This window comes from Pygocentrus nattereri, chromosome 5, assembly GCF_015220715.1.
Source record: "Pygocentrus nattereri isolate fPygNat1 chromosome 5, fPygNat1.pri, whole genome shotgun sequence".
In the NCBI taxonomy this organism is placed as follows: Eukaryota; Metazoa; Chordata; class Actinopteri; order Characiformes; family Serrasalmidae; genus Pygocentrus; species Pygocentrus nattereri.
In genome coordinates, this window is record NC_051215.1 from 27,620,383 (window position 1) to 27,641,324 (window position 20,942).

The 20,942-nt window shown below is 39.9% G+C and overlaps 1 protein-coding gene across 2 annotated transcripts in view; it reads right to left on the bottom strand.

Annotated features, from left to right (window-relative positions):
- The window catches only part of spred2b (sprouty related EVH1 domain containing 2b), a 58,411-nt gene that overhangs the window by 19,381 nt on the left and 18,088 nt on the right, over positions 1-20,942 (bottom strand). Inside the window, exons 1-2 of one of the 2 annotated variants that reach the window (XM_017690694.2) lie at positions 18,476-18,730; positions 1,053-1,230 (exon numbers count right to left, since the gene is read on the bottom strand). In XM_017690694.2, the coding sequence (XP_017546183.1) occupies positions 1,053-1,230; positions 18,476-18,492 (195 nt within the window). In that variant the 5' untranslated portion in view covers positions 18,493-18,730. Of the gene's footprint in view, positions 1-1,052; positions 1,231-18,475; positions 18,731-20,942 lie in introns of those variants that run through there. The other variant, XM_017690692.2, reaches the window with a different exon arrangement.

Consider the following 20,942-nt stretch of genomic DNA (forward strand, 5'->3'; position numbering starts at 1 on the left):
TTATGGTAAAATAGTGATAAATTTGAAAAAAAATTGCAGTTAAGGCTATTTGCCTTAAAAGTTGAAGGTCAAGTCTACCAAAACTGTCATAAAATGGTGTGTTGGACATCAGGTACAGTAGAGTATCCACAATTATTTCATGTATTAATTTTCTGTGAGTTCTTTTAGAGGCATAAAACTCTTCAGACGTCTAGTTCCTATCACCACCATTGCAGTGACCAATTTTGACTCTGGAACTCTCCCCTTTAAGGTGCATATTATTTGTAAAAGTAACAGTAATACAAGATCCATATTGACGTTTTTATAATCAAAGTTGGTGATAATGCATAAATGAATGCATTAATGCATAATGCATAAATGTCTGTTCATCTATATTTTGGTTCACAGGAGCCATAATAAGGAATGGCTCAATGAAGGGGTCCAATGTGAGCAGAAATTGAAGAAAGTGGTCTCTGAAATAGAGGAGAAGAAGCACAGAAAAAGGGAAGGCCCCAGTTTCTTGGCTCCGGAAACACTTGGTGTTTCATATGATAGTTGTAATTAATATGTACAAAAAAGTCTATGCTGTGCTGCATGCTCTGGCTTCACTTGTGGATAGTGTGTGTGTGTGTGTGTGTGTGTGTGTTGAGTTGATCGACTATCTGTTGCAGACCTACAATGGACGATGGAGAAGGGCGAATGGCAGCTGCAGGTACATATACATCATATTTATAGATATATTTGTAATTGTGTATATGTTGTTCATATAGTTATATGTTTCATAAACATGTTATATTTATGCCTATTGTTGCACATTTGCACTGCCTGTTTTTGCATTATTGCTACTATTTGCACTTCTGGTAGATGTTAACTGCATTTCATTGCCTTGTACTGAGCAATGACAAAGTTGAATCCATCCATCCATCCATCCATCCATCCATCCATCCATCCATCCATCCATCCATCCATCCATCCATCCATCCATCCATCCGAGAGTCGTGTTTGTGCAGTGAACCAGGTGGAAGGACGCAGTTCGGGCAATTTTCTGAGGACTGTATGATGAGCCGTATTACCTGCTTATCTTTGAGGCGCTCTCCATGGATGAGGAAGTCACTGTGGCCACTCAGCTCAGCAGGCATCACCTTGCATACACCCACTCTGCTGAGACCCCCTCCCTCCTGTGCTAGCCAACCCCCACTCGAGTCATCCCGGGTCATGACCACCGCTTTGACGCGCACAATGTAACTGTCACTGTGAAAGAGAAAGAGAGAGAGAGAGAGAGAGAGAGAGAGAGAGAGAGAGAGAGAGAGAGAGAGAGAGAGAGAGAGAGAGAGAGAAAAAGAGAGAGAGATGGGTTGGGACTTTAATCTTCTCAGGCATATGAGCAGGGCTAACTCCACACCCACTTTTACATTTTTCATTCATCAGGCACTGCACAAAACAAAACAGAGTATGCTGCATTACGTCATTACATACCAATGAGACAATCACGCATCAACAACTCAAGCATAACACAGACAAGGTCAACGCAAGACTCCTGCAGCACATTCCTCAAGTGCGCATGTTACTTATGGACAGGAGACTAAAACATGGAAGGAAGAATCAATGCGAAAAAAAATGCTCCACTTATTTGCACAGGAAAGAGTCAAAAGCTTGGGCACAGTTTACTTTCACATTCACTAAACTTGGCAATGCAAACAGCTCAGCGAGTCTTCTCTCCCATTCTTCCTCTGTAACGCTTAGCAAGCCAAGAGTCAGCCTTATATGGTAACCTGAGTCAGTGTGTTCAATAATTAACTAGGGAGAGAGAGAATGAGAGAGCGAGGGAGAGCGAGGGAGAGAGAAAAAGAGAGAGCGAGAGAGCGAGAGCGAGAGAGCGAGAGAGAGAGAGCGCGAGAGAGAGAGAGAGAGAGAGAGAGAGAGATGTTGACAAGTAAGGAGGTGAAGCCATGTCTCAGGAGCAAGGAGCCACTGAATCAATACGCTCCAAGTACAAGAGTGAGGCATAAACTGCCCCTTTCTCTCACACATGCACATAGCCTTGGGCCAATAACTGATATTACTGAATATTGGAATACGTTTGATATGAAATCACTCTGAAATTGTAGAGAAACTTAGCAACTCATATTTCTTTACAGTGGTGCTGATAGGAACCAGGCGTCACCATGTCTACAACACAAATATAGCCATTTTATTTACTACCCACAACCACCAGTCAACCTGCACCTGCCTTCTGAGTTTTATTTGTCATGGTGATAATGACTAAGGTGTGGTATTTGGCCTCACCCTGCACGTACCTATCTGCCACAAATGGATGAAAAAAAAATCTGAAGCCAAAACCTTAACTTGTAACTACTGTAAGACAAAGTCTCAGACATCAAGCAGTGTTTTCATAACCATTCCGGAGGCATTACATACGTCCGGATCCTATCACCACCACTGATATTTTTCTAGACTCTGAATGACTTTGCATTACATGTAATCATTCTTTTCACACCTTCACTGCCACATCAGTCTCATCTGTGGTAAAAATGTACTCACACTTATGATCACACACAACAACTGAATTCTGTATTAACGCACTGAGATGCACGCTGATATCTGGGGCCAATCATCTTTGCATTTAGGAAGAATACAAACTGATACTGTAGTAAACATACAGCATGTAAGGACCCTGTTTGATGACTGTGATGCTTATATGATAAAATGACTGGAAGACATCATGATGAGAAACTGATTCTCACTTGATTCAGTGCCATATACTGTTTACCGCAGTAGCCTAGTAGTTATATCAACATCTTATACGGTCAACAATTGAAAGTCTAATTCAGTCAGATTTCAACAACATTTATTGTCAGTTTTCTCTTTTTAGAGCACGGCACATGAAATAACTTCCTACTGACTCACTTTCTTTTCTGACTGCTGTTTCTCACCTCGTCCCTCCCCTGTGTGTGCATCACTCACTCGGGTCTTGGTGCTCATCGCAATGCACAGATCGGATTGTTGAGTAGCATCACGTGTGATATTAACAAAAAATGCAATTGGTCTGTGAGTCTCCCGGGCTGCTAAAGCTGTACCGTAAAGGCTAGAGAAATTACACTAATTAAAAAAAGAATCAAAATGAAATAATTCTCAATCGTTTATCGGTTATGGGTCCAGGTCTGCATAGGACAGCGCCTGGGTCCGCACTGGGACTGCGATCCACCCATTAGTGACCTCTGATCTAAAGTATCTAGAAGTATTCTTAAGTTTTATTTACCTCTCATTACTAGCTTAGTCATCAGGGCAGGTTTGGCTCAGTCATCAACCTCTTCCTTTACAACAATTTTGCACAGCGACATAGATCTCACTTTCTCTCAGAAAACACGGGTGATGCAGCTGTCTGTGTCACTGACTGCATATGTTGGTACATCCATATAATTGTGCTACATCCTCTTGAAATGTGGTTGCAAACAATACTATTTTTAGCTGCATGCTTCTTATTTTAATTGACTTATGCAGTAGAACCTATTTTCATGCATTCAGTTAAAAAATGCTCCTCACCTTAAGTGATTAATAAACCCACCTATTAAAATAGGAAATTAAATAAAGTTCAGTGAATCGACAGCAATGGTTGAACAACTGTTCATTTGCTGGTTAATCTGTTAATTACTTACTTCCCTAATGTAAAGTAAAAAGGAATGTACTTAACTATATGATGCACAAACGAGACCAACTAATGAACTACACACATACTTCCTTTTCATGCCACTTGGAAAGATTATGACATAGATTTTCAGACAAAGAATGCTTGGGAATACCCAAACGAAACGAAGACGGGCATGGCAGTTTGGCAATATTTTGGTTTCCAACCAAACAAATGCAGAAAACCACTGTATGTTAACATGCAGCAGAAAATATTTATTAGAAATGAAGTAATAATAAATTAGAAGCTAGCCCAGATGGTAATTATATGGGAATGATAATACTATCAGAAAAAAACGTGAAAAGCTCTGTAGCACTCACATGTGGTGCTTTGTAATGACAAATCACATGAATGGATCATAATATAGTTTATTGCGTTAATTCTGCAGATGGGAATTGTTTCCAGCATAATGCATAAATGAATGCATTAATGCATAATGCATAAATGTCTGTTCATCTATATTTTGGTTCACAGGAGCCATAATAAGGAATGGCTCAATGAAGGGGTCCAATGTGAGCAGAAATTGAAGAAAGTGGTCTCTGAAATAGAGGAGAAGAAGCACAGAAAAAGGGAAGGCCCCAGTTTCTTGGCTCCGGAAACACTTGGTGTTTCATATGATAGTTGTAATTAATATGTACAAAAAAGTCTATGCTGTGCTGCATGCTCTGGCTTCACTTGTGGATAGTGTGTGTGTGTGTGTGTGTGTGTGTGTGTGTGTGTGTGTGTAATAAGGGCTGTGGGATTAGAATTAATGACTGGGGAAGTCCAGAGGGAGAAGGCCAGTCTAATGTACTGGCGCTGAGAGGGAGTGAAACCAGGGAGCCTCCACATGCCAAAGTCATCGGATATCAATCTGTAATTAAAATCAAATCAAATGCAAATCCCAATAAAACGAGGTGTTCCTCATGATCGGCTGGCGATTGCTGTCTAATATGCAGACTACTCGGCTCACATCATCACAGCTGAATTTTCGTTTTTGCAAAGCTAGGCCTGTCACAGTTATTACACAATTGCCCTGCTATTATTTAAACTGACTGCAATTATTTTCCAGTTTTTACAAGCATATGCATATGTCACAACAAACAATTTAAATCAGATGCATCAAAAATTATGCATTTTCATCCGTCATTTTGAGGCCAGCATAGAAAATAAAAGAAAGCAGGATTTGTTTTGCTGGATCGTATGAAGACAACAAAAATTCTAACTTCTGACTGAGGCTATAGCACTTTTAGAGGACAACTGTGAGTAATGTTTGTTTATTTGAGCTTCCTCAGCTACTGAGTAATAACAGCTAAGAAGCAAGACAGACGGTTTGGCCATTTTAAGCTTGCACATTAACAGTTTGCATGCAATTAATAAAAAGAGACCATTGTTAATCGCAGTTATTTATATGGCAATTAATCATCAGCTAAAATTTCATGATTATGATCGAAGCCTAGTGCTGTAACTACTGAGCTAACGCTTTCAGTAAAGCAGCCTAGCACTTATTACATAAAAAGCACAATGCTTAAAAGTACCAGTGAAAGAAAAGGTCAGTCCAAATGTACAAAACTGTCACTCTTGTCTCGTTCTGTTGGAGGTACGTCTCAGTCATCTCAGGTAAAAATATGTACTTTTTCACCTGGAAAAAAAAAAACTTATTTAAGATTCACAATTAGACATTAAATCCACTGTTGTACCTTTGAAGGAACGTTTACATTGTTTGTACCTTGACAAACAAAAAAAAAATGTACCTGCACAGAACCTTTATTTCTAATGCCAGTGAATGCATTTACATTTACATTTATGGCATTTAGCAGACGCTCTTATCCAGAGCGACTTACAAAAGTGCTTGTCATTACTTCAGAATATCTCATGTTAATAAAGGTCGACATAATTTTAAAGAGCTTTGCTCTAAATTGCTACCTGAAGTTATCTATGCATTGAGACCTAAACAAATACAACAAGTAGAAAAATACCTACAACTCAACACAGAGTCTACACAACACTAAACCTGCTGAAAAAAGTTTGTAATACAGTGAACAATAAAAGAGGTGAAGATCTTTAATAGACAGTGTTAGTGATTAGATAAGTGTAGTGTAAAGAGATGTTTGCAACATTACTTCTCAAAAACAACAGATGCAGTCGTACGCAAACGGAAATTCTTGTTCTGTCGATTTTCTTACTGAAAAATTAACACATCCTCTACAGAGAACACACTAACACACAATTACTGTTTATTTGCTACATTTAACATAATGGACAAAATAACAAACCATAAAATGAAACTTGTGCAAAAGTTAAAGCACCTTTCAAATTTCATACTATATTTTTTACTATTTGTTAACCTCAGCAAACAAATAGAATTTGTGCACTAAACTTTGCTGAAAATGCTGCATTTAAGTTAAACTCCCTGAAGAGGATGTGTTCACTTATTTTCATTTGGAAAACGTATTATGACCGTGTGTGTTCAAACCTTTCCATACAACTGTAGATATTTATGATCTTGCTGTTTACAAGGTGGAATCTCTTTTCACTTAGCGGGTCTAATTTATAAAAACTTCTTAAAATGTTAAAGGAGCAACTGAAAAATGAAACAGCAAAAATGCAGGTCATCCAAAACATATTTCTGTTTGGTGTTTGCTTCTTTGGTTTTGTACTTGAGGCTAGCATAGTTGACAAGTAACGTAAGCTTACAGCCTAAATCATCATAGACTTGCTCAAACCAGGTCCATACTGTTATTATAACGTACTATTGTCTACAGAAATGGACAAAAGAAACCCACAGCTAAAATAGTAGCAGCAGCCATCCCTTCTTAAACCTGAGTTTTGTCTGTAAAAGCGAAACAAGTGTGTGCACATCATTTTTCAACCAAACTTTCCCTTTAAACTGGAGGGGGGGGGGTCAGGGATGATGTTACTCATTGTTTGACAGCTGTATTAAATATGACATTTAAAATAGCCATTTTCATATGTGCATGATAAAAGCCAACGTGCGTTTTCTGGGTAAGCAGGTTTGCAGCCATGCTGCAGCTCCTCTGGCCTAATAACTATGGGTATCTTGCTGAAGGGAACAGAGGCAGTAGTCAGCAGAAGACTGCAAGTCTCTGCAGGCCGACCATGCTGGGTCAATATCCCTGGTGCCCACCTTGAGGCCAAGCCAGGAAAACCAGACACATTTCCTTACTAATGAGAACCGCAGTTTTGGATGAACTTTGAATGGCAATCCGACAAAATTAAACCTCACTAAAATAGACGGAGGATAGAACTTGGAGCACTTGTCACAAAACGCAGGCAGGAGAGAGAAAATGTCAGTGATATGTGTGTGTATGTGTGTGCATGGGTCTGTGAGTGAGTCATTCTATCCATCTGTGATGTGGAAATTCACAAAAACACCTCTCTCTCTCATTCTCTTCAACAACGCTGAAGCCATCACCTCCTCACCCACCGCTTAGTGTACACTGGCATGGTCTTGGAGTGCTGGACAGTACCAGTAAGTAGGGATGTAATGAGGACAGATACACTGGTTGGCCAATAATATAGGCCAATATTAAATATGGATGCACAGATATAGGAATGGAGGGTCGATGGTAACATCTAATATTTGGTCATGCACCTAGCTGCAGAACCTAATGTTAACATTTCACAAAATGTAGAAACCTGGACTCCATTCATCAGCATTACATTACAGGGAACTGTAACACATTTCTGTGAGGTTCTGAAGACAGTCAAGTGAATGAAATGCAGACATTTTAAAACCGTAGCTGGGTGTCGCCTTAACACTCTGATATTTGATGCGTCATCCAATTTTGCTTTGAAATATTGGTCAAATCTAAACATCTGTCCAGAGCAGATATTCTTTTTAAAGCCAGTATCTGCCAGTACCCGTATGATTCAGATATAACTGCATCCTTAATATTAACAACCTGAAGTTTTATCAGTGTCCACCTGGCACTAATAATTAGCCAGTTTTTGTGGCACTGCATGCCACCCACCCCCCTTAAAATTACCCCAGCTCTCACTGTTGTCATGAGACAACAAACATATTTTTATATAATATGACTGATTAACTGATAAATAGAATAACTAAACGTCGTTTTGAAAAAAAAAAATTATGATTGGTTTAATAGTAAGAAAATATATTAAAAATGCAGTAAAAAAAACAGGCATGTAAACAAGCTTATTATGTAAGTATTTTACTCCAAAAGACAAGACTCGATCTGTGGCTTGGGCCAAACTCACACTATAGAAGAGCAGCAGAAATACATAGTTAAGCGCTTTTTCTTGTTTCTTGTCTGTATGTAAACTACTCAGGACTAACCTCATCTCAAACCTGTGTCATGTGTGCGAAGAGACCAGCATCGCTGTAGCTCACTCTGATAGCTGTATGATTAACATAATGGTGGTTTTCTAGACTCCAGACCTTCACTTTGCTCTCTTTGAAGGAAGTCTATGCACCTGGCTCTTCACAAGCCCTTGACAGAGGTCTAGCACCTAGAATCCAGCTTTAGGTAAAGCATTCATTTGATCACCATTACTAAATCTAAAAAGCTGCATGCAAGATGGAAAATGGATGTCCACCTTTAGGAACAATCTTTTTTAGAACATGCTACTACATTTTGTTAGTAAATGTCCATCTATATCCAGCTATTCAAAAGGGATGTCCACCTATTTCTCAAAATTTCTGCATATCTCATTCAAAAGACAAAGTCATTCAGAATAGTTTAATGAGAAATGCTTAGTTCAAGAGAAATTTGTCTCAGATTTCTTTATAATGGTGATCATAGGGACCATGGGCCACAAAGTCTACAACAAAAACATAGCCATTTTAAAGGTGCTGTAAACAATTTCAGTGCGATGCACTTTTCATCAGATTCAGCAAACATCTCCTCAGTCTGCTAGCTCTGTGTTCTCCTTTCACGATGGAAAAATCCGGTGTGAGAAACAAAGTGGTTCGGGAGGAGCTGAGAAACAGCTAAAGAGGAGAAAATCTGAAGAACAAAGATTGAGAAAGAAACTCTTAGAACAGGCAAGGGTGTTCCAGTGGCAGAGAGACCTCCAAAACTTTATGTTGAGGCGTTTTAACAGACCTCGGAGAGTTGGCGAGGCTGAAGTTGGCTTCCTATTCACATTTTCTTGATCCATCTTAAATCGTGTAGATGCTCCAATTGAGTGCCTGAGATGTCTAAATGTAACTGCTGCACCATTTAAAGTGGAACAGGAAAATTTAAACAAGAACCTAGTGTAAAAGAAGCTGACTTCAGTTGCTTCGAGAGTTAAAAGGCATCATAATCTCTCTTCAGAATCATATACTGTATAATCGTAAAAGAAGCATCTAATTAGTCAATCAAATATACACAAGGAGGACCCCAAGCATTAGTTTCTACACAGTAAGTCACACTGTGAATCAGAAACCTCCCACAAATATCTGTGACTGGCTACACTTGTTTTATCTCACTGTGGAAAAACCAAAACACACTGCAATCAATCTACAGTCAAAAGATACTGGACCATATTTCACTTACCTAAAGCTACATTTTATATGGAAAACACTGCTGCTTTTATCATCTCACTGTTCCTTCCTGCTCCACCCGCAGAAGTCGAATTTGGAAGAGGCTTAATCTCTTGAACTGCATGTGGGCCTGAACTTAATAACTTACATATAATATTCACGGCAGTAACAAAATAATTTCATAGTAACTGCTGAATGATAAGCCTTAAGATTTATTAACTGAACAATAAGCCAAGGTTTCAAGGGGTTTAAGCTGTTCATGTCAAGGTCATGTCAAAGGCAGGCAACTTAAATCGTCCATATTTTAGAAAACTACATTTTCCTCACTTTTGTATGTAGCACAAAAAGCACACAAGTTTCAGCCTGTTCTGAATTAATTGTTTCTGTGATGTCACAAAAACCAGGACTTTTACATATATTAACCTATTCAGTCTACAGCAGTTTAGCCCCACCCATTCACACTGAATGGGATGAGGTATAGAACTGCCAATCAGAACAGAGATCATTTATACATCATTCCTAAAGGCACAATAACAACAACAGACTGTGTCAATTCTAAGGGATAAAGAGAGGATGGAAAAGGTTGATGTAAAAACAAGTTATTTAATACTGTTTAATATTTAAAACTATTTTTGGCCCATAAAACCACCAAAATGTTATTAAATTTAAAGAATCTCAAAGGATCTACAGCATGAACAAACAGCTAAACATCTAACCTGCTCTAATCAGGAATTCTACACACAAGGCCAAATCTGAGCACGGACGGCTCCTGAACGGTATTATTACTTTGAGCATCTCCTTACAATCATGCTAATCTTTCCTGTATCTGATTATGTTTTTCACGTCCCATTTAGCATTATGGTACACCCACCATCTGGCATGTGGGGTGAAAAATAAGGGTTACAGTATTACATGCCTTCAACGGACGCAAAGTAGCACACATGCATACATGAACACAAACATATACACACGCAGGAGTAACAGAATGTTCAAAGGCGTCTGAAGCCGTGACTCCCTCTGCTCGTCGCTATCCCAGGCTGGAAGGTGTCTCACTGCGTCCTCTCTCCCATCTGTGCACGGGGCTGCATGCACAGGAGCAGGCCCAGGGCCAGCGTCACACCCCAGCCGTATCGAAGCCAAGCAACAGTTCAAACACACTCGCAACTCACTAAACACCATGTGCTGGAGGCGCCGCTTCACAGCATGCACATTCAGAACGCTGTGGACTAGCAGCGCATCCAGTCTTCATTCACCTGCCTCACCCACAGCCAGGCTGAAAAAGCAGAACGCTGTTCTCCCTGAGATGGACATAAATGCTGTGGTGACATGGACAACATATCATATAGCAACAGGATTACATTCATGCATCAATGCAATTTTCGCTTCAATGACAGCAACCATTTTCATTTGAATCCAGATATGAAGTGAACGTTTCTTTTAAAATGGATTGTTAATTTGTTTTACATGGTCATGACAGACATAACATTTTTTAACCACTTTTTTTTTTTTTTTTTTTGAACTTGTAATGTTAGGAGTCTTGCCCAAGGACCAGCAGTGACATTCCTGCCCGGATGGGCATGGAACCTCTGGTTTTCCATACGTGGGGAGTTTGAGTTATCCATGCTAGCACAAACCAGGCACTGTAACAAACATTATTCATCCTCTATTTAGAATTATCACTGATGAGAGGTCTCAAAAGAAGATGTCTACCAGATTGAGCTTTGACTTTGGCTTAAACACAGACAATTAAGTCATCTAGGGTCTATCATTTTACTTCATAAAACAGTGCTCTTTTCTGTCTTGTGTTGAGTTAAAGTCATCTGGTTGTTGTTATTGTTCTCCTGTCTTTATTTCATCATATGACTTTAAAAAGGCAAGTAATCTGCAAGTAACGGAATGCAACCAGATTACATTCACTCTTAAATGTGGTTCTTTGAGGGTTCTTGGTGAAGAAGTGGATCTATATAGAGCAATGAACACTTTGCATGATTAACGGGTTCTTTGCATCATTAAAGGGTTCTTCAGATTGATGGAGAGTAGGGGTGGGACTCTCTTGGCACCTCACAATTTGATTAGATTATGATTCAGGGGCTGCGATGCGATTATTAAATGATTATCGATGCATCTTGATGCATCTTTACAGCTTTTTGTATACAGGATTTCTAATTTCTCACTGTGTGACAGTGTGTACTTTTAAAGCAAAATATTTGTAATGATCCATAATGGATTTACTTCCAATATCTTTTATTAATTAAAAAAATGGAAGTGATGTGCTTAGTGAACTGGATGACTCTCATTCACTGCTCTTATTTGGAGCACATTAAACGCTGCTGCCACTCATCTGCAATAAAATGCACTGTTATGGTGAAATATGATCCAGTGGCCGTGGATGTCCAAGCAGCATGTTACAGCTGTACTGCTTGTTTTTTCAAGTGATTTTATAACTCCAGATTTGGTCTCATTGTAGAGAGTCAGGGGTAAAATATCTGCAAGACGGGACGTGTGCAACACAGCACGAAAGCCTTGGTTCTCAACAAACTGGTGTGCAGACTAGCAGCGAAAGAAAAGGGCAAAGAGAGATTTGGCTAATTCGACCATTTGGAGACGAATGCGAACATTAAATCTTCAGCGAGAGACTGTCAAACACTACAAAGTTGCGAAGATGATGTCCCTTCTCTTTCGAATTTTCCCATTCCACCTTAAATGGTGCCACATATACATTCGGCACCTCAGTCAGAATTTAAGGTGGAATGGGAAAATTCAAACAAGAAGCTGAAGAATAAGAAGCGACTTCAGCCTCGTAAAAACAGCAGAACATTAGAAGACATTTTGCAATAAGCTGCTGTACTTCTGAGGAAAAGTTTCCTGATGGAAAGGGGAGGACAACAGCTATAGCTGAGCTAAAGCTTAAAGCAGAGCAAAGTCAATCTGCATTTTCATACATTTCATTAATATGTACTAGGACATTAGCACACTGAGACATACGGGACATTAAATGTTGTGGCTCCCAAAGTGGTTTGATTTTTGTTGAAAGGACAAAAAATGGCTCTTCTTAACATTTGGGGTTGTGACTTCTGACCTAACCTGGCTTTTAATGCAGAGCCGGTCAGATTTCTCGCTCATCCAGCTGTGTTTTTGTTATGTGCCGCCACAGACTGTCCGGACGCAGCACTTCCGCACTTCCAAGTTCCGCCATTTGCGTTCCTTCAACATTTATGTTATAAATTAAAATTTAGAAAATCAATTTTTGACATTTGTGAATTGATTCAGAATCATTCATGTCCGCATCGTGATGCATCTAAGAATCAATTTTCTTTAATAATGCAGAGAGTTCTTTGACTGTTCATTGTTCTGCATCAAACCATTTTCTTTACTAAAGAACCCTTGAGGAACCATATTTTTTAGGAGGGTACTTTAACCTCTTGCGTGGTCAGGACCCGCCAGCAGGCCCAAAGTTTCATTACACACTTCTATGCCCTAAGAATAACTCAATCAGTTTCCACTGACCTCTCTGTAGTTACTAAACAATAAGCCGTAGTGTGTAATAAGCCTGAGATCTTAAGAGGTTATGATAATAATCCTTTGGATTTGGTTGCAGATTACAATTTTTACCAGGTAATCTGTACCTGAATGACTCTGATTGGTATAGCAGTGGAATTCTTGCCCTGTTGGGGAATCAAACCTCTGGTCTGGTGGAGAGGTAGATTTTATCCACCACACTAGCACAAACTGGGTGCCAAGCTATATTATTCTAATATGAGCAAGATAAAAGTTTGCATTTATCTGGAATTAATATATAGGGTTCTGATATATTGTGAAGGCCTGCTTATATTGCTGCATGTTGAATACTGCCGCAGATATTCTGTATAATTCCTTGCAGAAAGACAATCTGACAGATATTTGTGAGTATATTATGTTATGTTATGTTATGCACCGAAACACTGAAGGCCAGCATGTTGCTGAGGACACGTTGGTAAGAATGTGACTGAGAAGGCAGATGCATTGCAGCTTTGTTACTAACTAGGCTAGGTACTCCAGCTGATGTTAGCCAGGTCCAGAAACAAAACACAACATGTCGGAACCACGTCCACTGAGGAGAAAATACCAGGAGATTCACTCAAAAGAGGCCCTGAATATTCTGTAATAACTCTCTCTAGGGCAAAGCAATCTCAACGAAACAATGTGCAATGTGCTCCTCAGTATGCGGAGCTTCGCACAAGCTGGAATGGCCCTGCGTTGGAGCGATGAGGTAGGCACAGGACAGCCGTCGCAACATTTAACCTCCGTTTGCAACTTCTGGGTGCAGACCCCGCACCCCTTCATGTGTCTGGCAGAAAACTGAGATCACTTCCAGCATCGCATGCAATGCAATCGAATACATACGCCTCAAGGTATGTAGCGAATTTTTTGGTTCAGATAGCTTCATCCTAACGGGAGTCACAGCAGAATATTTGGGACCTTTCAAGTGAATCTCCCTGTACTTTGTGTAGAAGATATTTGTGCTGCTACATTTTTGCGTCACACCCGTGCTGTCAACTAAAAATCTAAGCCCACAGATGAAGTCGCTAAAAGTCGTTTTCTGTCATTGTTTTAACTTCCTTGTGTTTAACCAGATTTCTGTTTGTGAACTTTTATGTATACTTGAATATCAAAAATTGCCCTGTGAGCCATATAAGTGAGTGTTATGAATGAGAGAGTGTCACACTGGTGTTCTAGCTGCCACACATACAGAACCATTTTAGTTAAATGTTTAGTAGCTGTAAGGTATTTTCATGTAAGGTCAGTCGGTTGTGAGCTGAAATATTACAGGCAATTTTTAAAACACTAAACCTTCACATTAAGTCAGATACATTTTGTATTAAACACTTTGAGAATGTAAAGATGGAGAGGAAATGGATTCACCAAGTTATAGCGAAGAAGTTATTTCTGTTAGCTAAGAGACTCAAAGTCGTAGGCACTGGATAACAGCCCATTCTGCAAAAATGTCAACAACAAGGGGATTTTCAGTGAGGGGATTTTGTCTGTAGAATTCTGATTCTCCTGAAAAGGCTTTTTGTCGTGCCCTCTGGTGCAAGTGGAAAATACATATACTGAATAGCGTAGGTAACTGTAAGACGATCATGGTTTAAACATATGCTGATATTTTTTTGCCTGATGTATTACTTTCTCAAAGTTGCTTAAAGTATGACAGCACTTGAAATCTAATGAAAAAAGATGCACTGAATTTCAAATGTGCACATAATAAATGTAGAAATAAATAAACGTCAACACAAATATCGACAAAAAGTAAAAGACCAAACTGTCTCAATCTAATACCGTATGTGAGAATATACATATATGAGCCAAACAACTTCAAAGCATCACTTATTTTCTTTGTATGCGAGCGACTCAAAGTTGCACCGAGATGAGAATGTGGCACTTCCTTTACACTGACAAACCTGGCTCAGCACCCTGGTTGCACGTCAGTCTGCTGCGTCACTTAAAACAAATCTTACTTTATTTTACTTTGCGTATGAACGTCTCTGATTCTTCATAAGACTCGTAATATACTCATTCTGAAAGTCTCAGATTGGTCACTGTTCACACAGAACATCATGAGAAATGTCTATAATTTGCTACAGCTTAATTTGCTGAATCGTGTTGTTAAAAACAAACATTCTCATACACACACTAACGTCTCTATAGCCTAGAAAAACCCCAATATGATCAGCAGGACATTACAAATTAACTTACTGGAAAACTTTCATAAGCCATATGACATCCTGACTGACATGCTAAAGGTCACTGACTAAAAAGTGTCCAGTTGCCTGGTATACGTTTAAAGGGAAATCACCAAAGCCAGCTGTTCGCATCATTTTAAAGGTTACTGTTAACCACTAATCTGCAGTAAATAGAGAGATTTTCCAGACTATTCACAGGAACAGGCCACCAGGAAAACATGGTGATTCCTACCAATTGCCCATGTGACTCAGAGACGGTATGCTTGCCCTTTGGCTGGGTTTGCCCCCACTGACCAAGTTGCAAGTACAATTGCCATTTAGCTGAAGTGAGAAATGACCGGGAGCACTGCAGGATCTGGGTATTTCTGGTGTACGTGCAAGCCAGCAGAGGGCTGGAGAAGAGAGAAGTGGATTGAAGTCAGCAGATCACAGGGTGGAAATGGTCAGATTTTTCTCTCCATAGTTTAGTCTATTTGATTATGATCAGGGGACACCCCGGTTACAATAGTGGACAATAGTGGCCATACAATGCACAATTGTGCCCATTCTCATAGTCCTAAATAATAAAGTCACCACCTCTTTCCCAAGTCTTGGTGATCCCAACAATGAAGAACATGGTGATGGCACGGCCAGAGGCTAATCTAATCATCTCCCCTCAAAAATCATGAAGCTGAATCAGAGACACCAACATCTGTAGCTTCTCAGACCTTTCTATTTTGGCCTAGAAGAGATCATGAATGGAGAACGAAGAGCTTCAGGAACGCTTAGCAAATCTTTGTCTACAGTCACTGTTTCCAAATGCAAGAAATCCCAAAAAGTAAAAAGTTTTCTGTGTCCAACTGATACCAGATAAACAACGTGCCCAACGAGCGACCAGTGATGTCATTATAAACAGGTATGTCTTTCCTCAAGCCAGAACCTTGTTTGCAAGACGTTTTAATTAGGACTATCAAACTCTTGAGCTCCATATTAAGTGTCAGGTATGTTCCTTGTGAAGGCAACCATTTGGAAACACTTGAGTAGAGGCAAAATGGGCAATATGACAACATTGTATCACTATTGTGATACATTTTATTATCATAATACACAATATACTTTGCTTAGCATGTCATGGATATCATCAGCACCGAATAGCTGCATGTTTCACTTAAAAACAAAACTAGTCTCGTTTAATTGGTTTTACTGCTGTACAGTATGTGAAATGTTGAATAAAGATTAGTCTTGGGTGACAATTTTTACATGTGCCACTACTACTGCATTGTGTCTGTGTGTCAGAACACTGTAATATGCACTGTGTGCCATGATTATTCTTCCATTATTGTGAAATGTTTTTGCCATATTGCCTCTATACTCTACACTTGAGCCACGTGCAAGACAAAGACAGATTGGAACACATGCTCTAATATGCTGGATCTGGAATCAACAGCAATACTGAATTGATATCAGCCAGATATGATGGATCTACAGTTCTTTAGTCATGGCCATTATAAAACTGTAACATTGCATTTTTATGAACTTTCTAGAACAGAATCATTAAAAATTTATGACAATCCTAAAAAAAGTTAAAAATACTGATTAAAAAATATTGTGTGTGAGGATAAACAAACATCACCTGCCCACTGTACTGCAGCTACAGCACAGCAAGAGACAGCACAGTGTTTAACTTACTGTTTACAGAAAAAAAAAAACCCTCCATCTTGAAATCCGAGGATAACTTAATTCAAGTATGTTCATTTTCATCTTGTAGAAATGCAGTATTCATTTACAAAGTATATCATGTGAACAACCACTAAATGCCACTAAATGGCCTATGGATTTTACCACAAACTCTCTTCTTTCCACATTAGCTGGGCAGGCCTAGTCTTGGGTAGTGTGTATGTAAGCAGTGTCCTCACCTCTCACAAGGCTGATGTGGTTTTCCCTACAACAAGCATCAAAATATTAGGCTTGATCTTTCATTTACACTTGGCTGATTGTTTAAAATAACATTTAATTTTAGTATCACAGATATATTTTGAATACTTGACACTGTGTTGCCTGGGACTTTAACAAAGCACTTGTAACAGAGAGATAGTCAAAACCGTCCGATACCCTATTTCAAATATGAAAATTGGTATCGGGAGACAAAAAGTTGTTCAGTGCAATCACCAGTAAGAATGCACCCAGGAATTCTGGAATTCTGGGGGCGATTTCCACCAATTCTGATGACAATGCCACTGCATAAACACTTAAAATGCAGAAATACATCTACCTTATTATTACAGAGACATATAACATTTATGCCTGTAGGGTCAGAAATGCAGTAAACTAAATAAAACAGATATTTCAGCCAATTCATAAACATTTTGCTTTCTCTGAAGAAAATAAGCATCAAATACTGTCTTAAAATATCAGTTAAATATATCATTTTTTAAAGCAATCATCTGCCGATATCAATATAATTCCGATATTGTGCATCCCTACCAACAAGCACACAGAATCTCTTGTTCATGCACCTCAAGCTCCTTAGCCCAGTGACTCCTTCCTGTCCTGCTGGGCTGAGGGTGAGTAGGAGTGCGCTGAGTTTGAGGATTAGGCTGAAAGTGGTAGATGGTTACACAGGAATGCAGCAGGCTTTTTCCTTTTTCCTGCCCTGACCACCTCTGCACTTGACTGAGGGTGGTCAGTCCTTTGTGGGGAGGCCGTGAAAGCATCGGGTTGACGGGTAAGGTTGGTGATGAGGTGCTGGTCCGACAGACCCAGTGATTCTAATTTCTCTCTAATTAGGGAGATCAGAAAGGAGTGTGCAAAAATTAAAGATCACCTTTCACTTATCTATTTTCCAGTCAAAATAGCCATCAGATACACTTTATTCATTTTCCAGCATCAGGAAAAAAGCAATATGTATTTAACAGAAAACAGTATTTTTCAGTATTTAGACTGTGCAAGACTCTAAAAATGATTAACTGCACTTAGTAGCAATTTCAACTGGAAATGAAATACACAAAGGCTCTCTGACTTTGGCACAGCACTATAAATCAACAGGAAATGCATGAAAACACTTGACCTCTTAGCGGTTGGGATCCTGTGCAATGGGGCTGTCCAGCACTGGTCCAGGAAGGCCTTAGTCCAGCAACAGAACATCACCGAAATGTGCTCTAGGACCAGAGCTGGACACCTCAAAGGTTAAGGCTCATGCCCACCCTGATAACACTATGAGGCAGTCTGCATGTTTCGTTATGCAAATACACAGACAGTGATCAATGCAGAAGCCTAAAATGCTTCAGCTAATCATGGTGCCTTACGTCCTTGTTGGTAACACAGCACTGTCTTCCTCAGCCAGTGACAAACCATGGCACAATCCTCCATCACCCACACGTGCACACGCCCTCGCACACCCACACACTGTAGTCTTGCGATTTGAAACAGCATCCTCTGATTTGAAACAGAAGACTCTGAACGTCTTCTCTGTCCTCCAAAACCACAACGGGCAGCCGCGTATGCTGCAGCGCAGGGAGGAGACGGAGAACAGAGACAGAGGCAGCGAGGAGGAGGAGGATGAAACGGAACGCCACTCGATCACAGAACAATCTGGAAAAAAACAGCCGTGACCAGGCTTACCGGCTGCTCTCACTCATCTCTGTGTGTCCAGTGGTGTCGCTCAGGGCATTGGAGATGTGGGTTGGTCCTGGGTGCGCAAAGGACGAAGACTGGGCTCAGCCATGGGCACTGGCTCTGCATGGAGCACACAGCAAAGCTTCAGCTATCCCCACAAACGACGGATGATTCAGTCTCCTTGACAAACACATGGAGCGGTGGAGGATGAGTCATCGGCAGGCAGCCATTCTGCCTTCAGCCGCCGGCCTACAGCCCAATCCGCTCTCACTCTCTATCCCTCTATTCCTCTCTCTCTCTCTTGTTTGCTTTCTTCCTTTCCTGCAGTCTCCAGTGCAAAAAAAAAAAAACAAGAGACAAAGAATTTGATCTCCACACAGTGTGGCTCCAACACACCTACACCTTGAGCTACAGCTATAGCCAACGACACCCACACATGCTGTGGGAGGGTGCATGTGTATGTGTATGTGTGAGAGAAGCAAGGGAGATCAACCTAGCATGAAACAGTGTAGTTACTGTGCACCTCCACATCAAACAGTCCACCTACACACTCTATATGCACACCAAAAGGTTTCTGGAGCCTATACAGCACACAAACACCTACACCTTTACCATTCCTTACATCCGCTCAGAAGGCCAGCGAGCTTCAGCTGCACCTATAGACAAGCACTGGTACACAAAACGAGGAGCCATGTGTAGTATTCCAAATCAGCACAGCCTTGCTTACTGCGCCTCCTCACACAGTGCAACAGTCACAATTGGGCTTGTGCTCGTAACAGGTGCTGGTGTGCATGTAAACTCTGGAGATGTCGGTATTCCAACACTGAAATCACTATTTATTACGGTTCATCCCAGAAAGATGGAGAAAATATACAAGCTAATTCAGTTAAATGCTGATTTTATGTTTTTTTCAGGACACAAAACGCAGACATTGTGCTCATCATTTGTGAGTATGCATGTTATATTATACTTTGCTGTGCACTTACTTTCTTAGGCGACAGCACTGGTGTTGCACAAAAGTGAAACATCACACAGAGGAACGCACTTCAAAACCTGTTATAATATTCAAAAACAGCTGAGGGAAAAAATAACCAGCAAAAAAGAAGCAATAACACAAGATCAGTATAAGACTGAACCACCTTCTATAGAACATTGGGCGGAAATTGTAGGACAATTTTGTGTCTAGAAAAAATTACTTACCAGCTTCAAATGAGAAAAAAAAGTATTTGTATGTGCCAAAGTGGATGATATATGACACCACAGAAATGTAGAACAATGTGGATAAAGTGACATGAAGGCAAGGATACTATGCCTTTAAATACACTCATTTGATAAGACTTTTGCAACTACTGGCAACCTCCTTTTTTGGACTTTGTACATTACAAAAAACTTTGAATGGCCAAAAAAGGGCCTAGGGAAGTCAGTAGGTTTTGGTGTTTGGAGAGTAACATAACGGAGGCTGCCCCAGACGAGTTAATGGGCTAAAACTACAGCTAACCAGTACCACTAGATACAGATGGAGACTCGTCTTCTTCTACAGGTGTTTTCTCCTCCTTTCGTCAGCATTAGTCTGTCAGAAAGACATATTTTAACTGTTTCTCTAACAGAAGCCTATTCTACTCGGTCATAAAAAGCTGTGCTATCTCTGCTTTCTTGCATCACCCATATCCAGAAACAGTGAAAGCATATTTTTTCCGACCAATATGTTGGTACATCATGCACTGAGCACAAAAGACCACCTATAAGAAGACGACAAGTCCCCATCAGCATCTAGCTTTGTCTCTACTGTTGCTGTGTTTGCTCATTAGCTCTTCTCTGCATTAATCATTCAACACGAAAACCTTCCCATTTCCTTTGGCTTATTTTCAATAACGAACCCCTTACAGATGAAATCCTCTGCATGCTGCAAATTTTTGTGCAACACCAGTGCTGTTACCTAAAAAGCTAAGCCTCTATTTCTACAATAACTTCAGCTTTTTATTCCTTCCCTGTGGATAACCGACTGTCCATTCATTAACCAATATGCTCCAATATCAAACTTAGTCTGAGTGCACATTGATAGCCGGTACCAGAATCCTCACTGAAGGTAATGGTGTGGAAATAAACTGCGGTAAACAGCTGAACTGTGCTGGGGCAGGGTTTTACCTTTTCGTCTGGCAATTTTGTGGATGCAAACGCAAACAAAGTGACAGCATGGAACTTTATGTTCTTTTATTTAAGAAAGATTAAAGATCAGTAAAAGATACAAACATGCAGTTCAGTAAAAGTCGGGGTCGTAGTCCAATGTCATTAGAAATGCACTGATATGGTAATTATGGGCCAAGTTCGATACCTGATATTTTTCATGTACATATCTGCCAATGGCAATACATTAACATGTATAAAATGCAGAAACTGGAAATGGTTCACCTGTGTTAGCATTTTAGAAATGTAACATTTCATTTTTATAAGATTACAAACGCAAAAACTTTAA